Below are 25,939 nucleotides of genomic sequence, written 5' to 3'. Positions count from 1 at the left end.
ATGTGGACGAGCGGATGGACTAGTGGGAGATGATATGAAAATCATAGCATATGCTGGTTTTGGAAAGAACAACTAAATACCTAGCAGAGAGGAACTGAAGAAGCTGGCTTGGAAATCAACTTAACAGAAAATAAGGTAATGAAAATCAGCAGGAAAAATGAAAAAAAATGAAGGACGCTGGTTATAATTTTTAAAAAGTAGATGGTTCCCAATATATAGGAAGTGAGTTAACCAAGAAAGGAAACATCAAGGATCAAGTCTTGGAGAGGATAAAAATTGTTCACAATTTTATTATTATGTATTGGATGTAATTAGAAATCAGAACATACATGCCAAGCAAAGATCATGATATTTAAGTCATATTATCTGTCAAATTTGAACTGTGGATCAGATGTTGGATCTGGACAAAGAAAGATGTAAACAGAATACAAGCGATAGAGATGCACTTTCTACAAAGGATGCTGGATAAGGTTGAGAAAGGACAGAATAAGGAACAAAACAGTAAGAGAAACCTTTCAGATCAATCCCCGAAAAGGAACTATGGAGAGAAAGAGGCTTTAATGGTTTGGCTCCATTAAAAAAATAGAACAAGAAGAACTCTAGAATTAATAGAATCTGGAAGGAGACCAGACGAAAGACCGCAAACAAGATGGAGAAACCAGGTGAAAGAGGACGACGGTTCAATCCCGCGTCCGGCCATCCTGATTTAGGTTTTCCATGATTTCCCTAAATCACTCCAGGCAAATGCTGGGATGGTTCCTTTGAAAGGGTGCAGCTGACTTCCTTCCCCTACTTTGCCTAATCCAATGAGACCGATGACCTCGGTGTCTGGTCTCCTTCCCCAAACAACCCAACCCAGGTGAAAGATGGCGCGAGCCGAAGAGGACTGCAATGAGAATAAATGCTGAATGATATAGCGTGGCAGAAATGAGAAGTTTGGAAGAGGCTCTGTGAGTGATCTGCATAAGCAGAAACATTTCGGAAAGAAGAAGAAGGCTCACCATCTTGTATACCGTGAGTGAAGACTATTTTTGATATACTAATGTTTACTTAAGGTGAACAATATCAATATTTACCTGCTGTGCTGCTGAACTAGTAATTTCACATTACACCCATCATCACTGGTATGATTAAAGGTATTTATACAGATACCATGCATTATCCATGCATGTTTTATCACATTCTGTTGTGAATGTATTCAGTTTGTGGTCAGACACAAACATTGCCATGTTCCAGTATGAAACTCTTCAACTAAAAAAAAAAAAATATTGAACACATTACTAAGTGCAAAACATGTAGGAAAACCAACCTGAGATGTAATATCAGTGTTAATGTTGTGTACATTCTATGCTGTGAATGCTTGCATGCTGTCATTACGTCATTAGAAACACATTTGATTCCAGTTGCGAAGTCTTCACACGTAACAGCTTGCACATAGCAGGGGCAGTATGCAAGCAGACCTTGCATGCAATTGAGCAACACTACACACAGCTGTGTATGAAGTGTACATATAACCAAGTGTCACACAAAACAATCTTTGAAAAGGCACTAACAACAGCGACATCTTACGAACCAGAAGTGTATACAGAGTTATGTAAGTATACCTGCTGATCTCTGTACTATAGCCATCTCATTTGCAGGAGGTAACTAAAGGATTTAAGCAACACTTCTCACCAGCAGTTAACAGTCTTCTTTGGGCTAACAGATATCCTGAGTTAACACTGACACCAAGTCTCTTGTTCATTTCTTCACGTTGTGCACTTCAGTATTTTTCAAGTTGAGAGTTTTCTTACTAGGTCATGCCTGTGCCTGAACACACTACAAACATATTTTTGATGGAATACGGTAAAGCACACGTCAGTAATGCATTCTAGGCAGTTACTACAACACTAAAGATCGACATTTTTAATTCTGACAATAGTTTGATAATACTGTAAATATTCACATTAAACAGCTTCAGTCAGTATCATTATATAACAAATGACTCCCATCCACAAGACATTTAACTCGACTGAAAACTTGAGACAAAAGAACACTAAAAAAATTTGATGTGATACCAACCTCAAGAAATGGAATAAAATGTTAGGGAGGAGAAGGCAGGAAGGTAGTGAAATGGGGAAAAAATATAGATTAACTAAACAATGGAATAAATGAGAAATATTCAAGTGACACCAATGTAAAATATTAATATAGTTTGATAAATAAGTTTTCTTCTGTAGGGTCATAAGAGTGAGGTATCTGGAGGGAACATACATTGTATTGAAAAAACATGTATTTGTAATAGTTAATGTTTAGTGTTAGTTTCATACATATCTAATTTTTGTTACCCACTAAAATTATTTGAGACAGAACAATATGTAATGGAACAGATTTTGCATATGTTCTATGAAATATGTTGTTTGCTGTTTGAAAATATCAGACTTACTCTTTCCTATTGTCAGTTGGCTCTCCTTCATGTTTCTCATTTTCTTCACTTCATATTTTTATTTGGTTTGCCTCCTCCTTCTCTCCTTGGTTACAAACTTTGCCTCATCCATCTCTTCTGTATCCTATATTTCTCTTCTGTATCCTATATTATATCCTTACCTAAAACTACTGTATTTATGTGACAATAAGCAAACGTAAATATGAGACAACCTTCTAATCTGAAGAGGTCTAATGATTGTTGGGCAATTCTGACCACTTTGAATTACAGACTGATATGGGATATCTTAAGATCAGCCAGAAAAGATTAACACTCCCTTTTGCGAGTGTATATTATTTTTTAACTGTTCCTGTTTTGGTAATAGAAATTGAAATATAATTTTTTGAAAGAAGGCCACAAGCATTCTTGCTTTAACAACACATTTTTGCTTACTATCTAAGAGAATAAACTTTTATTTGTAAGCCTGCTGCTATTTCATCTTCTTTCTTAGCAGCCCTCCCACATTATACCATCTTCTGTACTGTTCATGAGTTCTGAAATGTAACATTTTTTAAAGCCTTCGTGTATGGATTCTCTTGATTTTCCTCTCCGGGTGATAATTATCAATTGCCCGATCCAATGTGGAAGGTTTGTTTAATGCCCCCTCCCCCCCACCCCCACCCCACCTGTTTTGAAGTGAGGATATGGTCTTAGAGTAGTCACCCTCTGTAAACCTGTAGCAGGCGAGCCTTGGAAAGTCTAGTCGTAACAGCATCCAAAAAGTTATGGTGTCATGTCACCAGAATGATTTCTAGATCTGTATTATTCTTTGATATCAGGTCCTTAACATCATGGTCGAGGTGTCCTCTGTCAGAATTCTCCTTCTGTTAAGAAAATAGCCCAGTATTTTCTTCCAAACAACCTTCATCCATTTTAGTGTCATGTAATTAATCAGCCTGCAAGAAATTTCTCTTTTGGTATAGTTATCCTGCCAAGGACTATGTTGTTGTGACTCGCCGATCTTTCAAAGTGCCGCCGCGCAGTTACGTGCATCTCTACATGCTGTGCTGTCTGCCAGCCATGCAGCAGCCACACCACCTAAGTGGCCAGCCAGCCAGCAGCCACTAGACTTGGACTCGGTGCTGATTTGACTGTTACAGTGTGCACTCGTCTTACTTTGTTTACTTGCTCTGTGACTTACATGTATTATGTCGTCCTAGAAATATATTTGTTCAACTTGATGTTACAACAATTGGCGACGAGGTAGTGGATTTTTCGTTTTCATCGTTGACCCTCTAGTTTTCATGGCTACTTTAGAGCAACTATTGCAAGGTCTCATTGAACAGCAAATGCTTCTCACATCTGTGATTCGTGATTTCGCCGCGGCATCAAATGCGGGGTCTCATTGTTGTCTATACCTCCTTTTCCTCCTTACAACGAGACGTCGGAAGAATGGTCTGATTACGAAAAACGTCTTTGACAGCACTTCTTGGCATTTCATGTCGCAGATGAACAAACATGTAAGTCTCTGTTCCTTTCATGGATTTCACCTCAAATGTATCAGTTGTTGTCGCAATTGGCTGCTTTGAAAGATCCTGCGTCTTTGTCCTTTGCTGAAATGTGGTCACTTCTTTCCGTCTATTTTCAAAAGCAAACGCATGTGGTAGCCTCTCATGTTGCCTTTTATCATTGTCAAAAACAACCAAATCAATACTATCATGCTTGGGCTGCTGAACTTCACGGCCTCAGTAGAAAGTGTCAATTTGTTACTGAAGTTCACAAAGAATCCTACGCTGATTCCATGGTACAGGATGCTATTATCCGATCGGCGCTCGACAAAGAAGTTAGGCAACTTGCCCTTCAGTTGGCAAATCCGACTCTAGATGAAGTCCTAGCCATCGCTAGGGCGCAAATAGAGGCATGGGGTGACATCAGGGAAGTACAACCTCTGTGCACTGTTGACGAAGCGTGCGGCGTGTCCCTGCCGCCCGACGTGGCCGCAGTACGCTCCTAAGGGCAGCCTCGGCCTAACCGTAAACAAACCTCTAAGAAACTGCAGCAAAACCCACGGCAACTCCTTCATGTCCGCAGTGTTTTACACAACATTCACAAGAAGATTGTCCACAACGTTGGGCAGTGTGTTACAAATGCAAAAAGAAGGGTCATGTCTATCCGTTTGCAAATCTGACCGCATACCTGATGTTCATGAACGTGACGCTGATTCTGCTTCTGTGTTGTCTGTCAATGGTACTTCTTCCCTTTCAGGGAAGTTATTCCTCACTTTCCAAATCCTTGGTCGGGATGTTCGCATGCAGGTGGATACTGGTTCTGCTGCTACAATCATCAAGTCTCAGACATATCTTCAGTTGGGTTCTCCAATACTGTCACCTGTCACTCGGCAATTACGGATGTACAATAAACAGAAGATTTCTCTCTTGGGACAACTAAATGCTGAAGTATCTTACAAAGCCGTTGTTTGCACTGTTCCCATATTTGTGGTCGACCAGAGTAACACAGAAAGTCTTTTTAGTTTCGATGCCTTACGTGTTTTGTTTTTGGGTTCTCCACTGTCAATATCGTCTCTGATGCTATTCCTTATGCTCTATTGGATTCCTTGTTGAGGACATTTTCTTTCCTTTTTTCTCCTGGGTTAGGCTGGGCAAACAACTTTGAAGCTCGTATCACACTCAAAGCCACTGCTCGGCCTAAGTTTTTTTGGGCTCGGCCCATTCCTGTAGCCCTTCGTGATTAGGTCAAACGGGAGCTGGATTGTCCCACTGCTTTAGGGGCCCTGCATATTGTCATTTCCATTGAGTGGTCCTCTCCTGTCATTGTCGTTGCTAAGCCCAATGGTGATATTCGTCTCTGTGGAGATTTCAAAGCCACTGTAAATGCTCAATGCCTCATCGACACTTACCCTATGACCCAACCTGAAGAATTGTTCACTAAACTTGCTGGAGGCCAGTATTTTTCTAAACTTGACCTGTCAGGAGCTTATCATCAACTTCCTCTCGACGCTGCTTCCCGGTAGTTTCTGGTCCTTAACACACCTTTCAGCCTCTATCAATACCAATGATTGCCATTCGGGGTTGCCGGGGCCCCTGCTCTCTTTCAGCAATTCTTGGAACAATTATTGCTCCCTGTCCCTGGGTGTATCAGTTACATGGACGACATTGTTGTCACTGGCTCCACCAGTGAAGAACATCTTCAGAATCTCCGCACACTTTTTCATGTCTTACAGACTGCCGGTCTTAAGTGTAATCTTCAGAAATCAAACTTTTTTGAGGCATCTATCATGTACTTGGGGTTTCAACTCTCTCGGGATGGTATTCGTCCGCTTCAGCAAACTGTCGCTGCGATCGATGCCCTTCCTCGCCCTACATCTGTTAAAGAACTGCAGGCCTTCTTGGGGAAAATAGCATACTATCACAGGTTTTTACCATTTGCGGCTTTGGTGGCTCAGCTGTTGATTCGCCTGTTGCATAAAATCGTGCCCTTTCACTGGTCTGTGTCATGCGATGCAGCTTTCCAGAAATTGAAGACTATGCTGAAACAGGCCCCTTGCCTGGCTACTTATCGACCTGGTCAACATCTTGTTCTTGCCACGGATGCCACTCAATACGGGGTTGGTGCAGTCCTTGTGCACCGTTTTTCTGATGGTTCTGAACAACCCATTGCTTATGCCTGCAAAACGCTCACGGATGCCCAACGAAAATATTCTCAAATTGAAAAAGAAGCTTTGGCCATTATTTATGCTCTTCAAACGTTTGGTGTTTTGCTTTATGGATCCAAATTTTATCTTGTTACAGACCACAAACCCCTTGTTTCATCTATCAATGTTGCTTCCCGACAAGGCTGCACACCACCTCAAGCGTTGGACTCTTTACTTGTCTCCTTTCAATTATGAGATTCATTTCCAGTCAACGGCTCAACACGCGAATGCTGCTGCACTGTCTCACCTTCCCATGGGTCCTGATCTGGCATTCGATACGGACGAACTTTTGTGTTTCCACCTGGATGTTGCTGAGCAGCAGGTTGTGGACGGGTTCCCCATAACTAGGGACCAGCGTGCGGCTGCTACGGGTTCTGATCCTACCCTCTCCCTGGTTTTACACTGTATTCAGAAGGGTAGGCCAGATCGTCCGTCTGCTAAGACTTCTGATCCGTTGCGGAACTACTACGCTTTGCCCTACCGCCTCACGGCTAGGGATGGTGTTGCCCTCTTTTCCACTGACAATACTTCGCCACTTGTTGTGGTACCTGCGTCTTTAGATGCTTCAGTCTTGCGCCTCCTTCACTAAGGGCACTGGGGTGTCTCGCGCACAAAATCTCTGGCGCGCCGTCATGTGTACTGGCCCAGCATCGACTCTGAAATCACACACACGGTCGCTGCCTGCGGCCCTTGTGCATCACAAGCTGCCGCCCCGAAGTCAACTTTGTCACCGTGGCCTTCGCCTGAGAAGCCCTGGGAGCGTACTTATGCTGACTTCGCGGGACCTTTTTTAGGTACTTATTGGCTACTGGTAATTGATGCCTCCTCTAACTTTCCTTTCATTGTCCGTTGCACGTCACCTAACACTGCGGCAACCACAAATGCTCTAGCTCGCATTTTCTCTTTGGAAGGTCGTCCCTCTACTCGTTACTGATAATGGTCCGCAATTTGCCTCTTCCGAATTTGCGGATTTTTGTGCCCGTCATGCATGTCACGGCCCCTCCGGTCCAACCACAGTCAAATGGTGAGGCTGAACGACTGATCCGCACATTTAAGGCTCAGATGAGGAAACTCCTGACTTCTTCTGCTGCTGATGATGCGCTTCTCCAATTTTTGGCTTCTTACCATTTCACTCCCATGGGCAACCACAGCCCGGCTGAGCCCTTACATGGCCGACAGCCCTGCATGCTACTTCCTCTTCTGCGGCCTTCCACCTTACGGCTGCGGGCGCCTTCGCTTGGCTCGTTCACCGCCGGCGACCATGTATGGGTATGGGGATATGGCAGGCGGCCAAAATGGAGTCATGGCTGCATCTTACAACACCGTGGCCGACACCTGTATGAAGTACAGAGAGACACTGGTGTTTCAGTGTGTCATTCGGACCAGCTTCTGCCTCGTGTGCCAGGAACGCCTGTTCCGAATGCCGTTATACCACCTTCGGGTCTACCTGATGCTCGGGATCTTGGCATCTCTCACTACTCACAATGCAGCCTTCTCACTGTCATCTCGGTGCCAGCACAAGAATGGATGCCACCAGGAGACGTGACCATGCAGGAACAGGAAGACCATCATCTGTCGGAGCCACTCTACTCGCCTCCTTCTCCTATGGACGCCGACACCTCGCCCATGTCACCTGTTATAACAACCGGACTTGCCGCAACGGGCAGATTAGTGCACGGGGCCCCAGCAGATTCGACCCCTACGTCTCCTGTCATCTCGTCCCGTTATCATCCGGGACACTTCCGTCCGTACGGGAAGCCTCCTCCTCGAGACTTTACGGCCAGTCAAACAACACCTTTGGAAGTTAGCAATCTACAGCCCACCACCATCAAGACCATTGCAAAAAGGGGGGAAAAGTGTTGTGACTTGCCGATCTTTCAAAGTGCCGCCGTGCAGTTACGCGCGTCCTCTGCGTGCACCGCTGTGTGCCAGCAATGCTGCATCCGCGCCACCTAAGCGGCCGGCCAGCCAGCCAGTGGCCGCTAGACTTGGACTCAGTGCTGATTTAACTGTTACAGTGTACACTCATCTTACCTTGTTTACTTGCTCTGTGACTTACATGTATTGTGTCGTCCTAGAAATATATTTGTTCAACTTGACGTCTTGACGTTACAACACATATATGGGGTCAGCTTCCTGCCACCTGTCTCGGCATTCAGAGTGACTGTTATTCTGGCCTTTTTGTTTGCAGAACTTGTTAAGAATGCTTTAGAAGCCCTTTACATCAGTTGTAACAGTTAATAGCATATAAAAATTAACCACCATAATTAGCATTGCTCATATGGCCTAGCAAATATTGGTGAGACTCATTACATGATGCTGAAATGAAAACAACTGTTTATCCTGTGCTGCAAGAAGACACTGGGCTAGCATTGTTCTTTGGTGTAACTTATCCTCATGTCCCAGCCCATACTCGCTTTGGATTCTGTGGCTCATAATGGTAGAAAACTCTTCTTTCTTTACCTTCAGCACCATCATTTACATCTGCATGTACATCTATGACTGTTAACTTCTCAAGTAATTGTGAATCCTTTTCTCTCATGTACCATGCAACATGCTGTTCCAATTCCTGGAACCTTCCCTGCTTTGGTCTCCTGAAAGTTATATGTGTAGATCTGCTGCTTGTTAATTTATTCTTCATCTGAAGTTACCTACAAATATTTGCACCTGGGAAACCAAAACTCCTTTTTAATACAATTGTTCATGACCTGTGCTTCATGAATAACCATTAAGTTAAAATTAACACCTGTATGAGTTAATTAGGAACTGTGAACTTGGAGGTTCATGCATCAAAACAGAATTCTATCCATGATTTGCATTCATTGTCGATCGCTACAGTTTACTATGATTACACTGCTGACAGTCGAAGCAAAGGGAATGCAGTTGTTACTTTTAAGATAGCAAAAGTCATGTATTAACAAAAAGCTATGGAAATTGCAGTTAATTTAAAACTGGACCTACAGTGCATTGCTAGCACTGATTGGCAGAAATGAGAATACTGTGGGCCACCAGCGTGCGTGTTTTATTTGTATGAAGATACTGGCCAATGATCTTATTAAGTGCAGATGCACTCACATTGTTCAAACTCTTACAGGAATCGGTAGATTGCTTGCCGCAAGTAATGAGTATAGTGGGGGGCAGGGGCACTACAAATGTAGTGTGTGGACAGTAAGTTAGAAGTGTGGGTTTTTACAGGGAGCGTGCCAGAGATAAATCTCTGCAGTCGCACTATCGTCTGTGTCCTCGGTGGCTGTCAGGTAGAGCGTCTGCCATGTAAGCAGGATATCCTGGGTTCAAATCCAGTCGGAGCACACATTTTCGACTGTCCCTGTTAATATTTATTAACAGCTGTAAGCAGCTATGGTCTGGATTTCATTGTAATTTCATGTTTTATTAGTTGTTGAACAAGAAAATCAACAATGTTGTGGAGTTGTAGTAGCCTTGTTTTAATTTTGTTGTTCAGTTGTTGTACCACATTTAAAATTACTGTGGCTTCCATAGAAATTGGTACTGTTATTGTATGTCCGTTGGTGATTGGTAATGCTGGTTCAGTTTCACTATACAGTGGGTCAGGGAATGTTTGTTAAATGTTTCTATAAGAATGGGATAAAAAGCAGAAAACTTTAAAAATGTTAAATTTTGGTTTTATTGAGTCTGCTGTGAGTAAAACAAAGTTTATGAGTGCTGCAAATCTTTTGATGAAGCTCATGAAGACATTGGAGATGACAAGCACCCTGCATGTTCCAGCACATCAATCACTGAAATCATGGAAAACTGAAAGGAATGATTATGGATGATTGTGAATTCACAATCAGAGAAGTTGCTGATGTTATTGGCATATCAACTGGCTCATAACATGATATTTGTGTGTGTGTGTGTGTGTGTGTGTGTGTGTGTGTGTGTGTGTGTGTTTGTTTGTTTGTTTGTTTGTTTGTTTTGGATATGAAACCTGTGACAGCAAAATGTATTACAAAATTCATGAATTTGGAACAAAAACAGTAGTGCATGGAAGTTGCTCAGGATACACAAGATGAAGTCAACACTGTTGCAGAACTGTTGAAACATGTCATAACAGGTTACAAATTATGAGTTTACAAATAAGACTTGAGAATTAAGTCTCAGTTTTCCCTGTGGAAGAATTCAGGGTCAAAAAAAAAAAAAAAAAAAAAAAAAAAAAAAAAAAAAAAAAAAAAAAAAAAAAAAGAAGGGGGGGGGGGGGGGCAGCTGCTCAACAAATGGGAGCAGATGTGAAGATTCTGCTTACTGTGTTCTTCAATTTTAATGGCTGTAGTGCTCCAGGAGCTCTTGCCATAAAATCAAATAATCACCATCCCTACATACAAGTTCAATGTTGTTTACCTGAAGGAATCTGAAAACAATGCCCAGATTTGTGGCGAAATAATTCACCACAATAATACACCTACTCTCAGTTTGTTGCTTGTTCATGAATTTTTGGCCAAAAAAAATACTGTAATGATGGTGCAGCCTCCATATTCACCAGATGTGGTCCTTTGTGATACTTTTCTGTTTGCAAAAATAAAGAATAGACTAAAAGGCTTAATTTTTCAAATCTAAATAAAATTAAAAACACATTGCTGAGGGAGCTAAAAGCTATCCCAAAGATCCAGTTCTGCAACTGTTTGGGGAAGTGGAAAAAGTGTTGGCATAAGTTTATAAGAAGCCCAACAAATACAGAATGAATCAAAAAGAACTTTGCAACTTTGAAACAATATAGACATTTATTGAGATAACTTACAGGATTGGTAGATGTGTCATTTTGTAGCAAACAACCACAAGTTTCACATAAAAGTCTCAAGTGTGACCTTGATTTGATGTGACTACCACTTGCGAAGCGACAAACATCCCACCAGTAATCAATTTCGCCCAACACTCATTTCAGCAAATCTGGCATAACTTGTGCAACGGCTGCATAGATTCAATTTTGCAGGTCAGCTAAATTCTAGGCCTGCTTGGAGTTTCTTTAGTGTATTCAATGTGAAATTTATGCCAACCAGCTGTTGCAGAATTTGTTTCATGAAACCAAAACATACAATGAGCTGCGCCACTGAAAGTAACTGTTTCAAGTGTGCACTATGCTGGCGCTCTTGATGCTGGAAGGGGGTACTGATGCACTACATGAGTGCGACTTGAGGTTGTTTGTTGCAAAATGACACATCTGTCGATTCTCTAAGTTATCTCAATAAATTTCTATGTTTACAAAGTTCTAAAGTCCTTTTTGACCCACCCTGCATAATTATTTTCAAAAATCAAGAGTTCCAGTTTTTCTGTAATACATCTTGTATTCCAACCTGTTTAGACATCCCATAAATGGAATGTTCTGAGTCTCCAAGATCTTGAACTCCTTGTGTCATACAGGTTCATTGATAGTATAGTAATGAACTGTAATTATGGCCAGTACATTCTATGCTCAGTACTCAGCAGACTCTACACCTTTTCTATTATTGGTTTCACCTGATTCTCTTGTGACTGTGTGCTACTTTACTGAACCATGAACTTCATCTCTGTGACAGCTCTGTAGAAACATATGTACAACTAACCATCCATGGGACCTAAAATTTTATAGCTGTAATTCATTCCACATCAAAACAATGTGGCCACCTGTGGATGTTACATCAACTGTAGTGAGCAGTACCTTCCACAGTATTTCTACACAAACTACCTACCAATCCTAGTCTACAAACAGTTCCCCTGTGGCATATCTACATATGCCCCAAATTCTCTAACCACCACTAAACCAACTGCAAAGGACCATCCCCATCCCCATTACCCAATATCACCATGAACTGGAACAACTTAACCACATGCTCAGCAAGAGCTTCAATTACCAAATACCCTAAGGTGAGGACCAACCTCCCCACTTCACCTGAAGTGGTATTCCAGTGCCCACCCAGTGCACAAAATATCTTGTTCCAACCTGCTGGCACATATAAGCCCCTCCCATATTAGTTGTATCACCATGCATCTCTGTCCCTGAGCTAGCGTATTCTTCCCTATCAGATTCTAGGCCACTAGTGAGTCATTGATGTCATATACCAACTCTGCTATAACTTCTACAAAGCCTTTTATGTTGGCACGACCACCATCTACATCTATGTGATTACTCTGCTATTCACAATAAAGTGCCTGGTAGAGGGTTCAATGAACCACCTTCAAGCTGTCTCTCTAGTGTTCCACTCTCAAACGGCACGTGGTAAAAATTAAATTTTTCTCTGCGAGCCCTGATTTCGCTTATTTTATCGTGATGATCATTTCTCCCTATGTAGGTGGGTGCCAACAGGATGTTTTGGCATTCGGAGGAGAAAACTGGTGACTGAAATTTCATGAGATGATCCCGTCGCAATGAAAAATGCCTTTGTTTTAATGATTGCCACTCCAATTCACGTATCATGTCTCTGACACTATCTCCCCTATTTCATGAGAATACAAAATGAGCTGCCCTTCTTCGTGCTTTTTCGATGTCACCTGTCAGTCCCACCTGATGCGGATTCCACACCACACAGAAATACTCCAGAATAGGGCAGACAAGCATGGTGTAAGCAGTTTCTTTAGTAGACCTGTTGCACCTTCTAAGTGTTCTGCCAATGAATAGCAGTCTTTGGTTTGCTCTACCTACAATATTATCTATGTGATTGTTCCAATTTAGATTATTTGTAATTGTAATCACTGAGTATTCAATTGAATTTACAGCCTTCAGATTTGTGTGACTTGTCGCGTAATCAAAATTTAGCTGATTCCTTTTAGTACTCATGTGAATAACTTCACACTTTTCCTTATTCACAGTCAATTGCCACTTTTCGCACCATATAGATATCATATCTAAATCATTTTGCAAGTTGGTTTGTTCATCTGATGACTTTACAAGACGGTAAATGACAGCATCATCTGCTAACAATCTGAGACGGCCACTCAGATTGTCTCCTATGTCTTTAATACAGATCAGGAACAATAGAGGGTCTATAACACTTCCTTGGGGAACGCTGGATATTACTTCTGTTTTACTCAATGACTTTCTGTCTATTACTATGAACAGTGACCTTTCTGACAGGCAATCACGAATCCAGTCGTACAGCTGAGGTGATACTCCGAATGCACACAGTTTGGTTAGAAGACACTTGTGAGGAATGGTATCTTAAGCCTTCTGGAAATCTGAACATATGGAATCAATTTGACATCCCCTGTGGGTAGCACTTATTACTTCATGAGTATAAAGAGCTAGTTGTGTTTCACAAGAATGATATTTTCTGAAACCATGCTGACTATGTGTCAATAAATCGTTTTCTTTGAGGTACTTCATAATGTTCGAATACAGTATATATTCCAAAACTCTACTGCAAATCAATGTTAGTGATATAGACCTGTAATTCAGCAGATTACTCCTACTTCCCTTTTTGGGTATTGGTGTGGCCTGAGCAATTTTCCAGTCTTTGGGTACATATATTTCTGTGAGCGAGTGGTTGTATATAATTGCTTAATAGGGAGCTATTTTATCATCATACTCAGAGAGGAACTTAACTGGTATACAATCTGGACCAGAGGCCTTGCCTTTATTAAGTAATTTAAGCAGCTTCGTTACACCGAGGATATCTACGTCTGTGTTTCTCATCTTGGCCATTCTTGATTGGCATTCAGGAATATTTACTTCGTCTTCTTTGGTGAAGGAGTTTCAGAAAACTCTGCTTTAGTGGCCCTGTCATCTGTGACTTCACTGTTGTTATCACGTAGTGAAGGTATTGATTGCGTCTTGTCACTGGTGTGCTTTACGTATGACAAGAACCTCTTTGCGTTTTCTGCCAGATTTCGAGACAGAATGTCATTGTGGAAATTATTAAAAGCATCTCGCATTGAAGTACGTGCTATATTTCAAACTTCTGTGAAACTTTGCCAGTGATGGGGATTTTGCGTTCTTTTAAATTTGGCATGTTTTTTTCATTGCTTCTGCAACAACCATTTGACCCGTTTTGTGTACCATGGGGAATCAGTACCATCACTTATTAATTTATGTGGTATATATCTCTCAATTGCTGTTGATACTATCTCTTTGAAAACATTCCACAGCTTTCTACACTTACATGATCAGATCGGAAAGAGTGAAGACGGTCTCTCTGCCTTGTGGTCACAATACTCACTATTTGTCCAGGATTATTTGTTGCTAAAAGGTCAAGTATGCTTTCGCAACCATTTACGCTTCGAGTGGGCTCGTGAAGTAATTGTTCAAAATAATCTTCTGAGAAAGCATTCAGTACCATTTTGGATGACGTTTTATGCCTGCCACTGTCTTTAAACGAATAATTTTTCCAGCATATCGAGGGTAGATTGAAGTCACCACCAACTATAATTGTATGAGTGGGATACTTATTTGAAATGAGACTCAAGTTTTCTTTGAACTGTTCAGCAACTATATCTTCTGAGTTGGGGGGTTGTTAAAATGTACCAATTAATAGTTTAGTCTTATTGTCAGGTATAACCTCTACCCATACTGTTTCACACTAACTATCTACTTCAATTTCACTACAAGGCAAACCACCTCTGAAAGCAAAAAATACTCCACCAACAACTGTATTTAATCTATCCTTTCTGAACACTGTTAGATTGTTTGAAAAAATTTTGGCTAAACTTATTTGAGCTTCAGTGCTTTCTATTAGGGCTTGGAGCTCTTGTTCTTTCCCAACACAACTACAACAATTTACAATTACAATACCAATCATTTCTACAACTACCTTACTGTGTTTTATCTGCCCACTTTTAGTCGGATGTCCGTTCTGTGGTTCCCTGAGAACCTCTAACCTAAAAAACTGCCCATTCCCTTCCACACAGCCCCCACTAACTGTGTAGCCACCTCCTGTGTGTAGTGGACTCCTGACCATGTAGTTGTCCACCAGACTACACAGCGACTGCCAACTGTAACCAGAAACAAAGTTGACTAGCCAGTGACAGGTCATTCTGTTGACCACAAGAGGCTTTCTCTAGTGTTTGCTTCACATCCCTTACTGTCTGGAGCCCCAGTACCCAACCCCTGCCCCATACCAACCTCTCCAAATTACGTACATTGGAACATCATTCCAACATATATTTAGGCGCATCATTCTCTGCCAGCACCTGTCCCACACCTGCTTCTACCTTTTGTTTCCATACCTCCACTGAACTTCATCAACCTACCCTTTTTTCTGGTCTCTTTCTTTCTCTATTTTATCTCCATGCCCCCCACCCCCCACTTGCCAAAAAAAATTTAATGTTTGCCACATTGAACTTCATACTCTTGCAACTTGGTGGGCTCATCTGCACTTCCCCCTCCTCCCTGTCCTTCCAAGCTTCCTTCCAAGTCTATGGAAGGATAGATTAGCTGATTTAATTGTAGGTCGTCTAAAGGGGGCCACTAGCACTCAAGGCAAAACCCGTGTGACCCGAAAGGGCATAGGGGCACCTTTTTTAGGTTGAACAAGATGTCCAGACAGGGAGCTCTTAAAGGTAAAAAAATAAATGGTTCGAATAAAGGTAGAGGAAACAGTTGTGTTAATATATTTCACCAAAATATCAGGGGATTAAGGAACAAAATAGACGAACTAATAATTTGTTTTGAGAATATTAAAAATACAACAGAAGTTGATGTACTGTGGCTGTCTGAACATCATATAACTACACAAATGGAAAATGTAAATATTAATGGGTATAAACTAGCAACTTATTTTTGTAGAGACAATACGGAGAAAGGAGGAGCTGCCATTTATGTTAAGGGGGAACATAGTTTTAAAAACATAGAAACCGCAAAATTCTGTGTAGAACAGCACATTGAAGTATGCGCTTGTGAGCTTAAATTGGACAGTGGTAAATTCATAATTGTGACTGTGTATAGGTCCCCACTTGGAAATTTTCAAATGTTTCTTAAAAACCTAGATCTCTTGCTGCGTTATCTGTCAGAAAAGGGAAAACACATTATCATTTGTGGAGATTTTAATGTAGATTTTCTTAAACACTCAAGCAAGAAGAACGACCTTGAACTATTACTTTGCTCTTGCAATCTGACATCAGTCATTGATTTTCCTACTCGTATTGTACAAGACAGTAGCGCCCTGATAGATAACATTTTCATAGACCAAGATAAATTAAAAGAAGTAAGCACCTATCCTATTAAGAACGGGCTTTCTGATCACGATGCACAGCTACTTTCAATTCATGACTTTGCTCCATACAGTAATGTGAAAAAAACAAACAAAATAATACGCCCAATTAACCATATAACAATTCAGCAATTTAAGGAAAGCTTGAAAAGGGTAGACTGGGAGGATGTTTATCGGGAACCTGATGCAAATGTTAAATTTAACTTATTCCATGATAAACTTGTGGGTATATTTGAAAAAAGTTTTCCTAAGAAATTAGTGAATCATAATTCAAATAAACTTGATAAAAAACCATGGCTGACTAAAGGGATTAAAATTTCTTGTAGCCGAAAATGGGAACTATACCAAGACACTAGAATAAGTCGAGATGAAGAAAAGCTCAACCATTATAAGAAATATTGTAATATATTAAGGAAAGTTATAAAAAAATCCAGAAGTATGTGTATCAAGTCTGAGATTAGCACCTCTGATGACAAAGTTAAAACAATATGGAATATAGTTAAAAGGGAAACAGGGCAACCAAGGTCACAGGACAACAGTATTACTGTTAAGCACAATGAAAAGCTTATAAATGAAAAATCACAGGTTGAAAATTTTTTTAATATTCATTTTATAAATGTAGTGGAAAATATAGGCACCAGCTGCTCACCAGATAGGGCAGAACTCTATATGAAAGAGGCATTCCCGGTGCAAACAAATGAGATTGAAATCCTACCCACCTCACCGTCTGAAATTAAGAACATAATAAATTCACTTAAGAATAAAAACTCACATGGAACTGATGGTATCTCCAATAGAATACTAAAATCTTGTCCACACCTGATAAGTCGAGTTCTTAGCCACATATGTAATAGCTCATTGAATCAGGGAATATTTCCTGACAGATTGAAATATGCCATAGTCAAACCCTTGTATAAAAAAGGTGACAAGACAGAAGTCAACAATTATCGTCCTATTTCACTTCTGACATCCTTCTCAAAAGTGTTTGAAAAAGTAATGTACTCAAGAGTAGCTTTACACATTAGTGGGAAAATGTTTTAACAAAATGTCCGTTAGGTTTTCAGAAAGGTGTTTCAACAGATAGTGCTATACACGCTTTCACTGATTAAATTTTAAATGCTCTGGATAGTAGAACATCACCAATTGGGATTTTCTGTGATCTCTCTAAGGCTTTTGATTGTGTGGATCAAGAAATCCTCTTAGATAAGCTGAAGTACTATGGAATGAATGGTTCAGTACACAGATGGTTCACTTCATATTTAACTGGTAGAATGCAGAAGGTTGAAACAGTAAACCCACATAGTACACAAAGGGCATCAGATTATTCAGACTGGGGATGTATCAAGAATGGGGTACCACAGGGTTCTGTCTTGGGCCTTTATTGTTTTTAATATATGTTAATGACTTGCCTAATTATATTCATGAAGATGCAAACTTAGTTCTCTTTGCAGATGACACAAGTATTGTAATCAAGCCTAAAAAGCAAGAATCAGCTGAGGAAAATGCAAATAATGTATTTCAAAGAGTTATTAGGTGGTTTTCCGCAAATGGACTTTCATTGAACTTTGAAAAAACACTGTACATATAGTTCAGTACAGGGAAAGGCATAACACCGGAAATAAATATAGAGTGTGGGGGAAAATCTTTAGCTAAAGCAGATTGTTCAAAATTTCTGGGTGTCTGTATTGATCAGAACTTAAACTGGAAGACACACATTGACAATCTACTGAAACGATTGAGCTCAGCTACCTATGCTATAGTGTCATTGCAAATTTTGGAGACAAGCACATCAGTAAGTTAGCTTACCATGCATATTTTCATTCGTTGCTTTTTTACGGAATCATCTTTTGGGGCAATTCATCACTAAGGAAGAAGGTATTTATTGCACAAAAACGTGTTATCAGAATAATGTCTGGGGCTCATCCAAGATCATCTTGTAGACAATTATTTAAAGAATTAGGGATATTGCCAGTAGCTTCACAATATATATACAGCCTAATGAAATTTGTTGTTAGTAACCCAGATCACTTCAGAATTAATAGCACAGTCCACAGCTGCAATACTAGGAGACAGGGTGACCTTCACTACCGTTCATTGAATTTGACATTGGCACAAAAGGGGGTGAATTATACTGCCACAAAGATTTTTGGTCAATTGCCAAACAATATCAAAAGTCTGACAGACAACCAATCGGCATTCAAAAGTAAGTTAAGGGAATTCCTGAATGACAACTCCTTCTACTCCATAGATGAATTTTTAGACTTAGGCCAAAGAAATACAGTAAGCATTAACAATTGTACCGTATATAAGACTAACAATGATTATTTGGAATAAATGAATCTTGTGTACTTTGACACGTTCCACATCATTGCGAAAGAATCTTGTTCATGATCCATGGAACAAGTAATATAACTAACTAACTAACTAACTTGCTCTTCTAACCCATTCCACCTAAAAATCTCTCTCAGAAGTTACATATCAGGGAATGGACATTGTGTGTGTGTGTGCCGTGAGTGGTTACTTTTACTCCTTCCATTTTGTGATTTCTTATTAGGGAAAGAGGAAAATCAACTCTATGTTGAACATTTACTTAGATACTTTACATATTGTTATTTTGTAATAATTTAACATCTTGGAACCGTGTTGCATCTTTTTTGTAACAATTGCAATAATTGACAGCAAGTCACTTCTGCTTAAAGGCGTTTTATGACTGATTTCTATGCTTATGCTGTAAAATAACAACTTGCAGCATTTTACACTTTGCACTTAAGTAATAGAGTACCTCATCACGTGATCAAGCTTAGTTGCTGAAGTGCTCTCTGAGTTGTTGAATAATATTTGTCATAATTGTAATGTACATTCAAATTTTATTTGTCCGTTTTGTCTTGAATGCCATACACTTAATTCATATGTCACCAGTAAGTTAGCTTATTTTGTTCTGGAGGCCAATGTTTTTTCATACATAAGTGTAAAGGATGAAGAAAAATTCACCCACTTGGATTTCACAGTGTGATTCCTCACATACTAACTATACAAAAATGCCTCTCACAAAATTCCATCCTGCACATATTTTCGACAGTAAATGGATGTTAAAGTTAGACAATCTGGCAACATGGTAATCACATGTACAATATCTGCCTCTGTCAGCATACACACAAAGTGCTCTGCTGTTTGTGCAGTGGATAGTATTTTGGGTTAGTATGCAGAAGGTTGGGAGTTCGATTCTGGGCCATGTCATGTTTGTTTTTATTTGCTAGTTCTGCCATATAATACTGTGCACCATTTCTTAAGCCACCTGTACCTGACATTTACATAATACAATGTTGTGTAATGGGGAACATGACAAAAATGTGCCCAGACAAGTCAGAAATACACAGTTGAAACAAATGACCTGTCAAAGGGACAGAACCCCTACAAAAACAATATCAATTTCGAGATGCTAAAAAGGATTTCACAGTTAAATAACTCAGCATCTACTAGTCATTTATACTACATGTAGTATGTCATTTCAGATGTAACAACCAATGATAATACTAATTTCCATATTAATGACCACAAGAAGTTTACAAAAGAATACATTGTCCTCAGAGCAAATGCTGAAAGTGACCCCCTGCACGTCCAAACATTCAAACATTGTGCGACCTGTTGGATCATACAGCTCTGGACTCTTCGCATCAAGGCTGCATCCACAAATACAAGAGCAGTATGAACACATGCTATTAGTTCTACCATATGTGTCAGTAGAGTAGAATATATGTGCTCCTTCAAGTGTCCCCATAGGAAGAAATCAAGGGGATTTAGGTAAGGTGAATGCAGTGGCAATACAGCTGGATGTCCCTATCTGAGCCATTTCTCTGGAAATGTTCTGCCTAAATACTGTTGCACATTAGTTCCAATGTTTGAAAGTGCACTGTCATGTTGGAACCATAACCTCTGCTGACCATGATGTGGAACATCTTTCAGTGTGTCAGGTAAATAGTTTGAGAGGAGTGCATGATACTTTAGTGCAGTCAACTGGTCAAGCAACAAGTAGGAACCCAAACTTCTGCATCCCAATATTCTGACCCGGACATTGATGCCAAAGTGAACTTGAAATCCATGGTCGCAGGTGACATGCATCACACCAATGGTGGGCATTGTGCATATTGAAGACATCTTCAAGAGTGAATGCTGCTTCATCCAAGCATATTACAGTTTTTATGAAGTCATCATTGTCTTACTGTTGTTAGAACCATTCATAGACTTGCATTGGCAGAAGGCGGTCTGTAGGATGTAGGTGTTGCATTATAGAATAATGATACAGGTGCAGACCATGCTCATGCAGACGTCAGTGACAGGGCATTGCGAGACACGGAGCTGCCTTGCTATGCTACTTGTAATCCACATATTCACTGCTTGTCTGTGCCATATTTCTGCCACACTGTTTTAGAATACCACAAGAAGAAAATGTGATATGTGTACAAATATACATTGAGTCTGTCACTGGCACATTACTCCACTAGCAGCTAGTCCCTGTCTGGTGAACAACACATACAGTATAACCACATCATGAGCCACAGCATGCTGTTCCACCTACCACGCACCACTTCTCTTACAGCTTTTGTTCTGTACGAATCATCCCAACACTGCTAATTTTGAAATGTTTATTTATAATTATACTTTTTCCCTAATGGTAATGGATGTGTTGTTTCCACATTTCAATCAATGATACTAAAACAATAATAATAGTAATACATAGAGATACTTATTAAACAACATGCACTTACCTGACTTGGTGTCAAAAGTCGTCATTGGTGGTTCCAAGGTGATAACACATACAGATGGTAACAGAGTTTGGAAATTATTTGCAAAGCACATTGCAAGCCCTACTGGTGACACAAGGCCCTAATGAAATGTAATGGACCTGAACGTGGCGAGAATAATAGTTGGTACTAATCGATGGGACCATTGGGGGATGATACACAGAAAACAGGTTTGGAATGTAGTAGATGTAGTGGTGTGAAACAATTCATGTCCATGACATGTAAAAGGTGTCTTTAAAATCTGATAGGCGAAAACAATTGTATTTCCACTTCTGTGTTCATAGATTGTAAGCGCAAATGTTTTGTTGAGGACACACTGTAATTGCTATATGACGATTAAGATGCCAGATACTGTACCATGCAGACTACATGCAAAAAATAAAAACAAATACGCTTCGACCCAGGATCAAACCCTCAGCCTCCAGCATGCTAATCCAAAATGCTATACACTGCACAGCACCACTGCTATCCGCAGACAGAGGTTGTTACTGTACATGTAATTACAGCGTTGCCAGTTATTAACGTCCATTTTCTGCTGGAAATATGTCTTGGAAAGAGTTTAAGACAGACATTTTTGTATTGCAAGTATGTGACAAATCATGCTGTAAAGTCAGAGTGTGCAAATTTTTCTTCACCCTGTATATGAAATAAAAATTCCAAAATAACTGGTTAAATATTTGTATAAGGCAGCTAGAATTTTCATTTGTTATGTCTTTCTTATTTTTATCAGTGAAGATTTAACAAACTACAGATTAAACTTACATATAGTACAAAGAATATAATAGTGGCAAATAATGTGTAAGGAAAACAGATTAAGCTTAATTATAGTAATTGATACAAAAATTCATCCAAATATACTCTTAAGTTACAATAAAATAATGATTTGAATTTTTGAAGTCATATTTCTCATCAACAACAAAATGTTGTCAAAGAAGTACCTTGCCATTCGAAGCCCAAAAACTTTGGATTCTCTATAGTGTCTCGTACTTTCAGGTTAGCATAAGTTTAGAGATTAAGCATCTTGATTGGTCGGGTAGTTAAGTTGTATTAAATACCATTGCAACAGACAGGAAATTAAATTTCTGTGAGAAGGAAAGTGGCATGGACAAATGGCGAGGAAGATAGGAAGAGCCAAATAATTCATTTTAACTGAATGTATAGTAGAGTATCTTGAATGTTTACAAGAACACTGTTACAAGATTGTCTTCATCCTTAGCTGTGTTCAGATGCATTTGTGGTCTTAGGCATGGTGCTCATAACAGAGGCAGCAGTGCAGAAAGGAGATGTTCGAAAACGAAGAATTATTGCAATAGGTGGTCTCGTTATTGTTGCAGCTTTCTTCAGTTTAATTTTGTCTATGTTTAGATCAAAGGCTCATGGATACCCATACAGGTAAATATGTGAATTCCATCAATCTTTTTTATTTAGAAAAATGTTATTAAAAAAATTCAGCTCGTATTTCATGTTTTATGATCACATAGTTTCAAGTTAAAGTAGCAAATTGTGAATCTCTTCAGGTACATAGTAGAAACTTTAGTCATGATTTTTGAAGGTACTGTGCTCTATTGTATGCATGGATTATACCCATTGATAAGTCAGGATTACTTACCAACTAAAATAATTGTCAGCAAAATACTGCATTTGTGCAGAAATTAATATATTTCCAATTCATTTTTATATATGATATACTCCCCAATGTGCTGTTGGAAGTACATGAAACAAATCAGTATGTTAGGAAAATGGTCTTTGGCTGTAATCTATCTTTCCTTATATTACATTGGTTACTTTCTTGCTGGTGGAATATAAAATTCGAAGCTTAAGGGTGTGAAACTGACGAAGCTTACCTAAAAATTCTTAAAACATTCCCATACGACATGATGTCACAACCTTGGAACATCATTCTCATTTGTTTTTCCCCTGCTAAAGCAACAGGTTGATAGCTGTAATCTAGGTGTCCTATCAGTGGGTCAGTAGCACCATATTGGAATTAATGGTGACTCATTGTTGACTCCTAAGGTAGATAATTAGATAGCAGCAGTAAATTAGAAAGAGATGATAGTTTGATACCTGCCACAATTACAATACATATTTTGTGCAGATTCTAAATTATATCTATTACACAGTGACAGGGTATTATTTATTTGGGAATTGCTAATAATGGTAGATTTCTTAAAACTTTTTTTTTCCAGTTTTGTACCATTTAATTTATTTCCTCACAGACCAAGGCTTGCAATAACTGCTGCTACTGCTGTTTATTTCCTATGTATTTTGCTAACACCTAATGCCCCACGACTGGTTCTGAGATGTCCAGCCTCACTATCAAAATATTCTGTAGATCATTATGTTGCATGGCAATGACATTCGGTTAGAAGATCAGGCCAATGTGTACTGTATTGATAAAATAAAAGCTTGTAAATGAATAGTTCAGTATGGCTTTTGGAAGGGAAATTATTGACATTTCAGATTAAGTCACTAAGTTACTTATGAGCTGTTAATATTTTTACTTGACTGCCTTATTTAGTGCAAATCAAACCATAGATCATTGGTCATTATGTAAGAATATGTAGGATACATCTGGAGAAAGTGTGACAAAGAGAATAATTTATGCTTTAGGTTTGGGGAAGAAATTTTGCATGGCAAGAAGGTAATGTAAATAGATGAAAATACAATGATGTCCAAAATTAAAGCAGCAAATCACTATTTCTCAGTCCTGTGTGTAATTCACAATATAAACATACAAACTGTCAACAGATGTTCGCACAACATGTTAACATGGAAGACGGCATTCTGGTCAATGAACAACCGTGGCAATGATTATGTCAGGTCACCTGTCAAATGGGGTAGTGTTCACCAGTTAGTCACACATCCAAAATCGCTGTGTACACAGTCGTGGACGCTGCTGCATGGTACAGTGAAGACGCCTACCAGACTCTTCGTGGTAGAGGCACATAGGAAGAATCGAAGCAGGACAGTCACAAACCGATGTGACCCGATGACTTAATGTGAATTGTTCTGCTCTTTTTTTTGATGTGATGACAGTTCATAGAAACGAAACTGTATCCTGAAGAGCAGAGCAGGGCCAACCATGTGTAACATCAGAAACAAAGGATCTTTATTTGGCTGCAATGTGACAATGGTACTGCCTTAGTACTGCACGGCAACTGGCATCTGACCTCGCAACATCCACTGGACACATTGTATGGTGTACAGAAGCCTTAGGCAGAGTGGCCTTTATTGTTGGAGACCTGTCGTACGTGTACCTCTGTCGTGCCTCCACAGAAGGGAACATATAGAGTGGAACCGTCAACATGTCACCTAGACAGTTGAACAGTGGGCCAATGTTCTTTTCACAGATGAGTCGCAATTTGGTTTAGAGAGCGATTCTTGACTGATTCTCATCTAGAGGGAAAGTGGAACTTGATTTTGGGATCCAAACATCGTGGAAAGACACCGGTGTGACCGGGGATTATGTAGACCAATCAGAAACCTGTTCATAAACTTATACAGTTAAATTCGCAAGATTCAACTGCTATCATGTATCGTGACGCGATCTTGGCACCTCAATTGGGGTTGCTTGTGAGATGCTGTGGTACCAGATATCATATTGATGGATGATAAAGCTCGAACACATAGAGCACAGCTAGTTTGATATTTTCTTGGAAACAGAAGAATTTGCATGAATGGCGTGGCCTGCCGATTTGAATCCCATGGAGCAAGTTTGGGATGCACTAGGGACACAGTTGCATCACGTCAGCATCTGCCAACCTCTTTCCAAGACCTGCGAGCAGCTCTGTAGGAAGAATGGGCACTATTGCCTCAACATATTGATGACATCATTTACAATATTCCCCATCGTTGTCACGCCTGTACTGCTGCCAGAGATGGTCCCATCCCATATTGAGCACATTAACCAGTTGTCTGAATGTATTGCTGAATCAGTTAATTTGGAAAAAAATTAAGAACATTTTTGTCTACCGTTATGCATTTTGCTGTTGTTTATGTTCTGTATGTTTTACATTGTTTCTACTTTACTATCGTCTGTTTATGCTGTTTTGTAGCAAAATAAACACAACTTTGCAAAATTTCTGTTTGTTGCTTTAATTTTGGACACCAGTGTATCAATAAATATGTATGTCTATGTTATCATAAAGTAACAGCAAAAATGTATATACTTTCTGTGCTGTTCCAGCTTCCTCTTCAAGTGAAAGCCGCAAGTGGATTTTTTCAAAATAATTAGCTGGGCACCTGCACAACTTACCTGGCATGTGACAAATTAAGTGACAGTACATGATAACACTGGCCTAAATTAAGCTGAAATCTACAAATTCTGGATATGACGAAGTTTTCACCACACAACCATATTACTACTATTGCGACATGCATGGGTTTTTTTTGTTATGCATTTTTAAGTATTACTGAAGTCTTTCATTGTTAAGTTATTTAAAAATCTTTGTTAGAAAGCCAATAAACTGTACACCTGTTGACAGAGACCCAATTTTTAGTGTATTTCCAAACATTATGATATATTCTCTGTTACATATAGATTTTACAGCTGAAGTTAATCTTAAAAGTTTTTTATGCTCCATTGGTTCATTGCTTTAGACTGTACCATCCACCACGCCAAAACTTCGTTTTTATTTGTGTATATCATAAAAAATTCATCTAGCTTCTAATTTCTGATTCCCCAACGTTTAGTGTATTTTGTGTTTAGAATAGACAATAGGGCTACATCCATTAAATCAAAAACAGTCTTCCAAGTGGTTTATACTGTTTTATGATTGCAGAACATCTGATGACAGTTGTACATATATGTAAAACTTGGATATGTAACTTCCAAGTAGTGCCATGTAGTACCTGAAACAAAGACATTTCTAGTTTTGATGAG

The 25,939-nt window shown here is 39.6% G+C and overlaps 1 protein-coding gene across 1 annotated transcript in view; it reads left to right on the top strand.

Moving 5' to 3' along the window:
* The window catches only part of LOC126354121 (tumor suppressor candidate 3), a 49,925-nt gene extending 24,381 nt beyond the window's left edge, over positions 1–25,544 (top strand). Inside the window, exons 7-8 of the mRNA XM_050003517.1 lie at positions 22,281–22,446; positions 25,244–25,544. Of these exons, the coding sequence (XP_049859474.1) occupies positions 22,281–22,446; positions 25,244–25,259 (182 nt within the window). The 3' untranslated portion in view covers positions 25,260–25,544. The remainder of the gene's footprint in view (positions 1–22,280; positions 22,447–25,243) is intronic.
* Positions 25,545–25,939: the final 395 nt, after the last annotated feature.

Source organism: Schistocerca gregaria, chromosome 3 (genome assembly GCF_023897955.1).
Source record: "Schistocerca gregaria isolate iqSchGreg1 chromosome 3, iqSchGreg1.2, whole genome shotgun sequence".
NCBI classification, from domain to species: Eukaryota; Metazoa; Arthropoda; class Insecta; order Orthoptera; family Acrididae; genus Schistocerca; species Schistocerca gregaria.
Note: the sequence above shows the minus strand (reverse complement) of the source record. Positions and strands in the feature narration are given on the sequence as shown.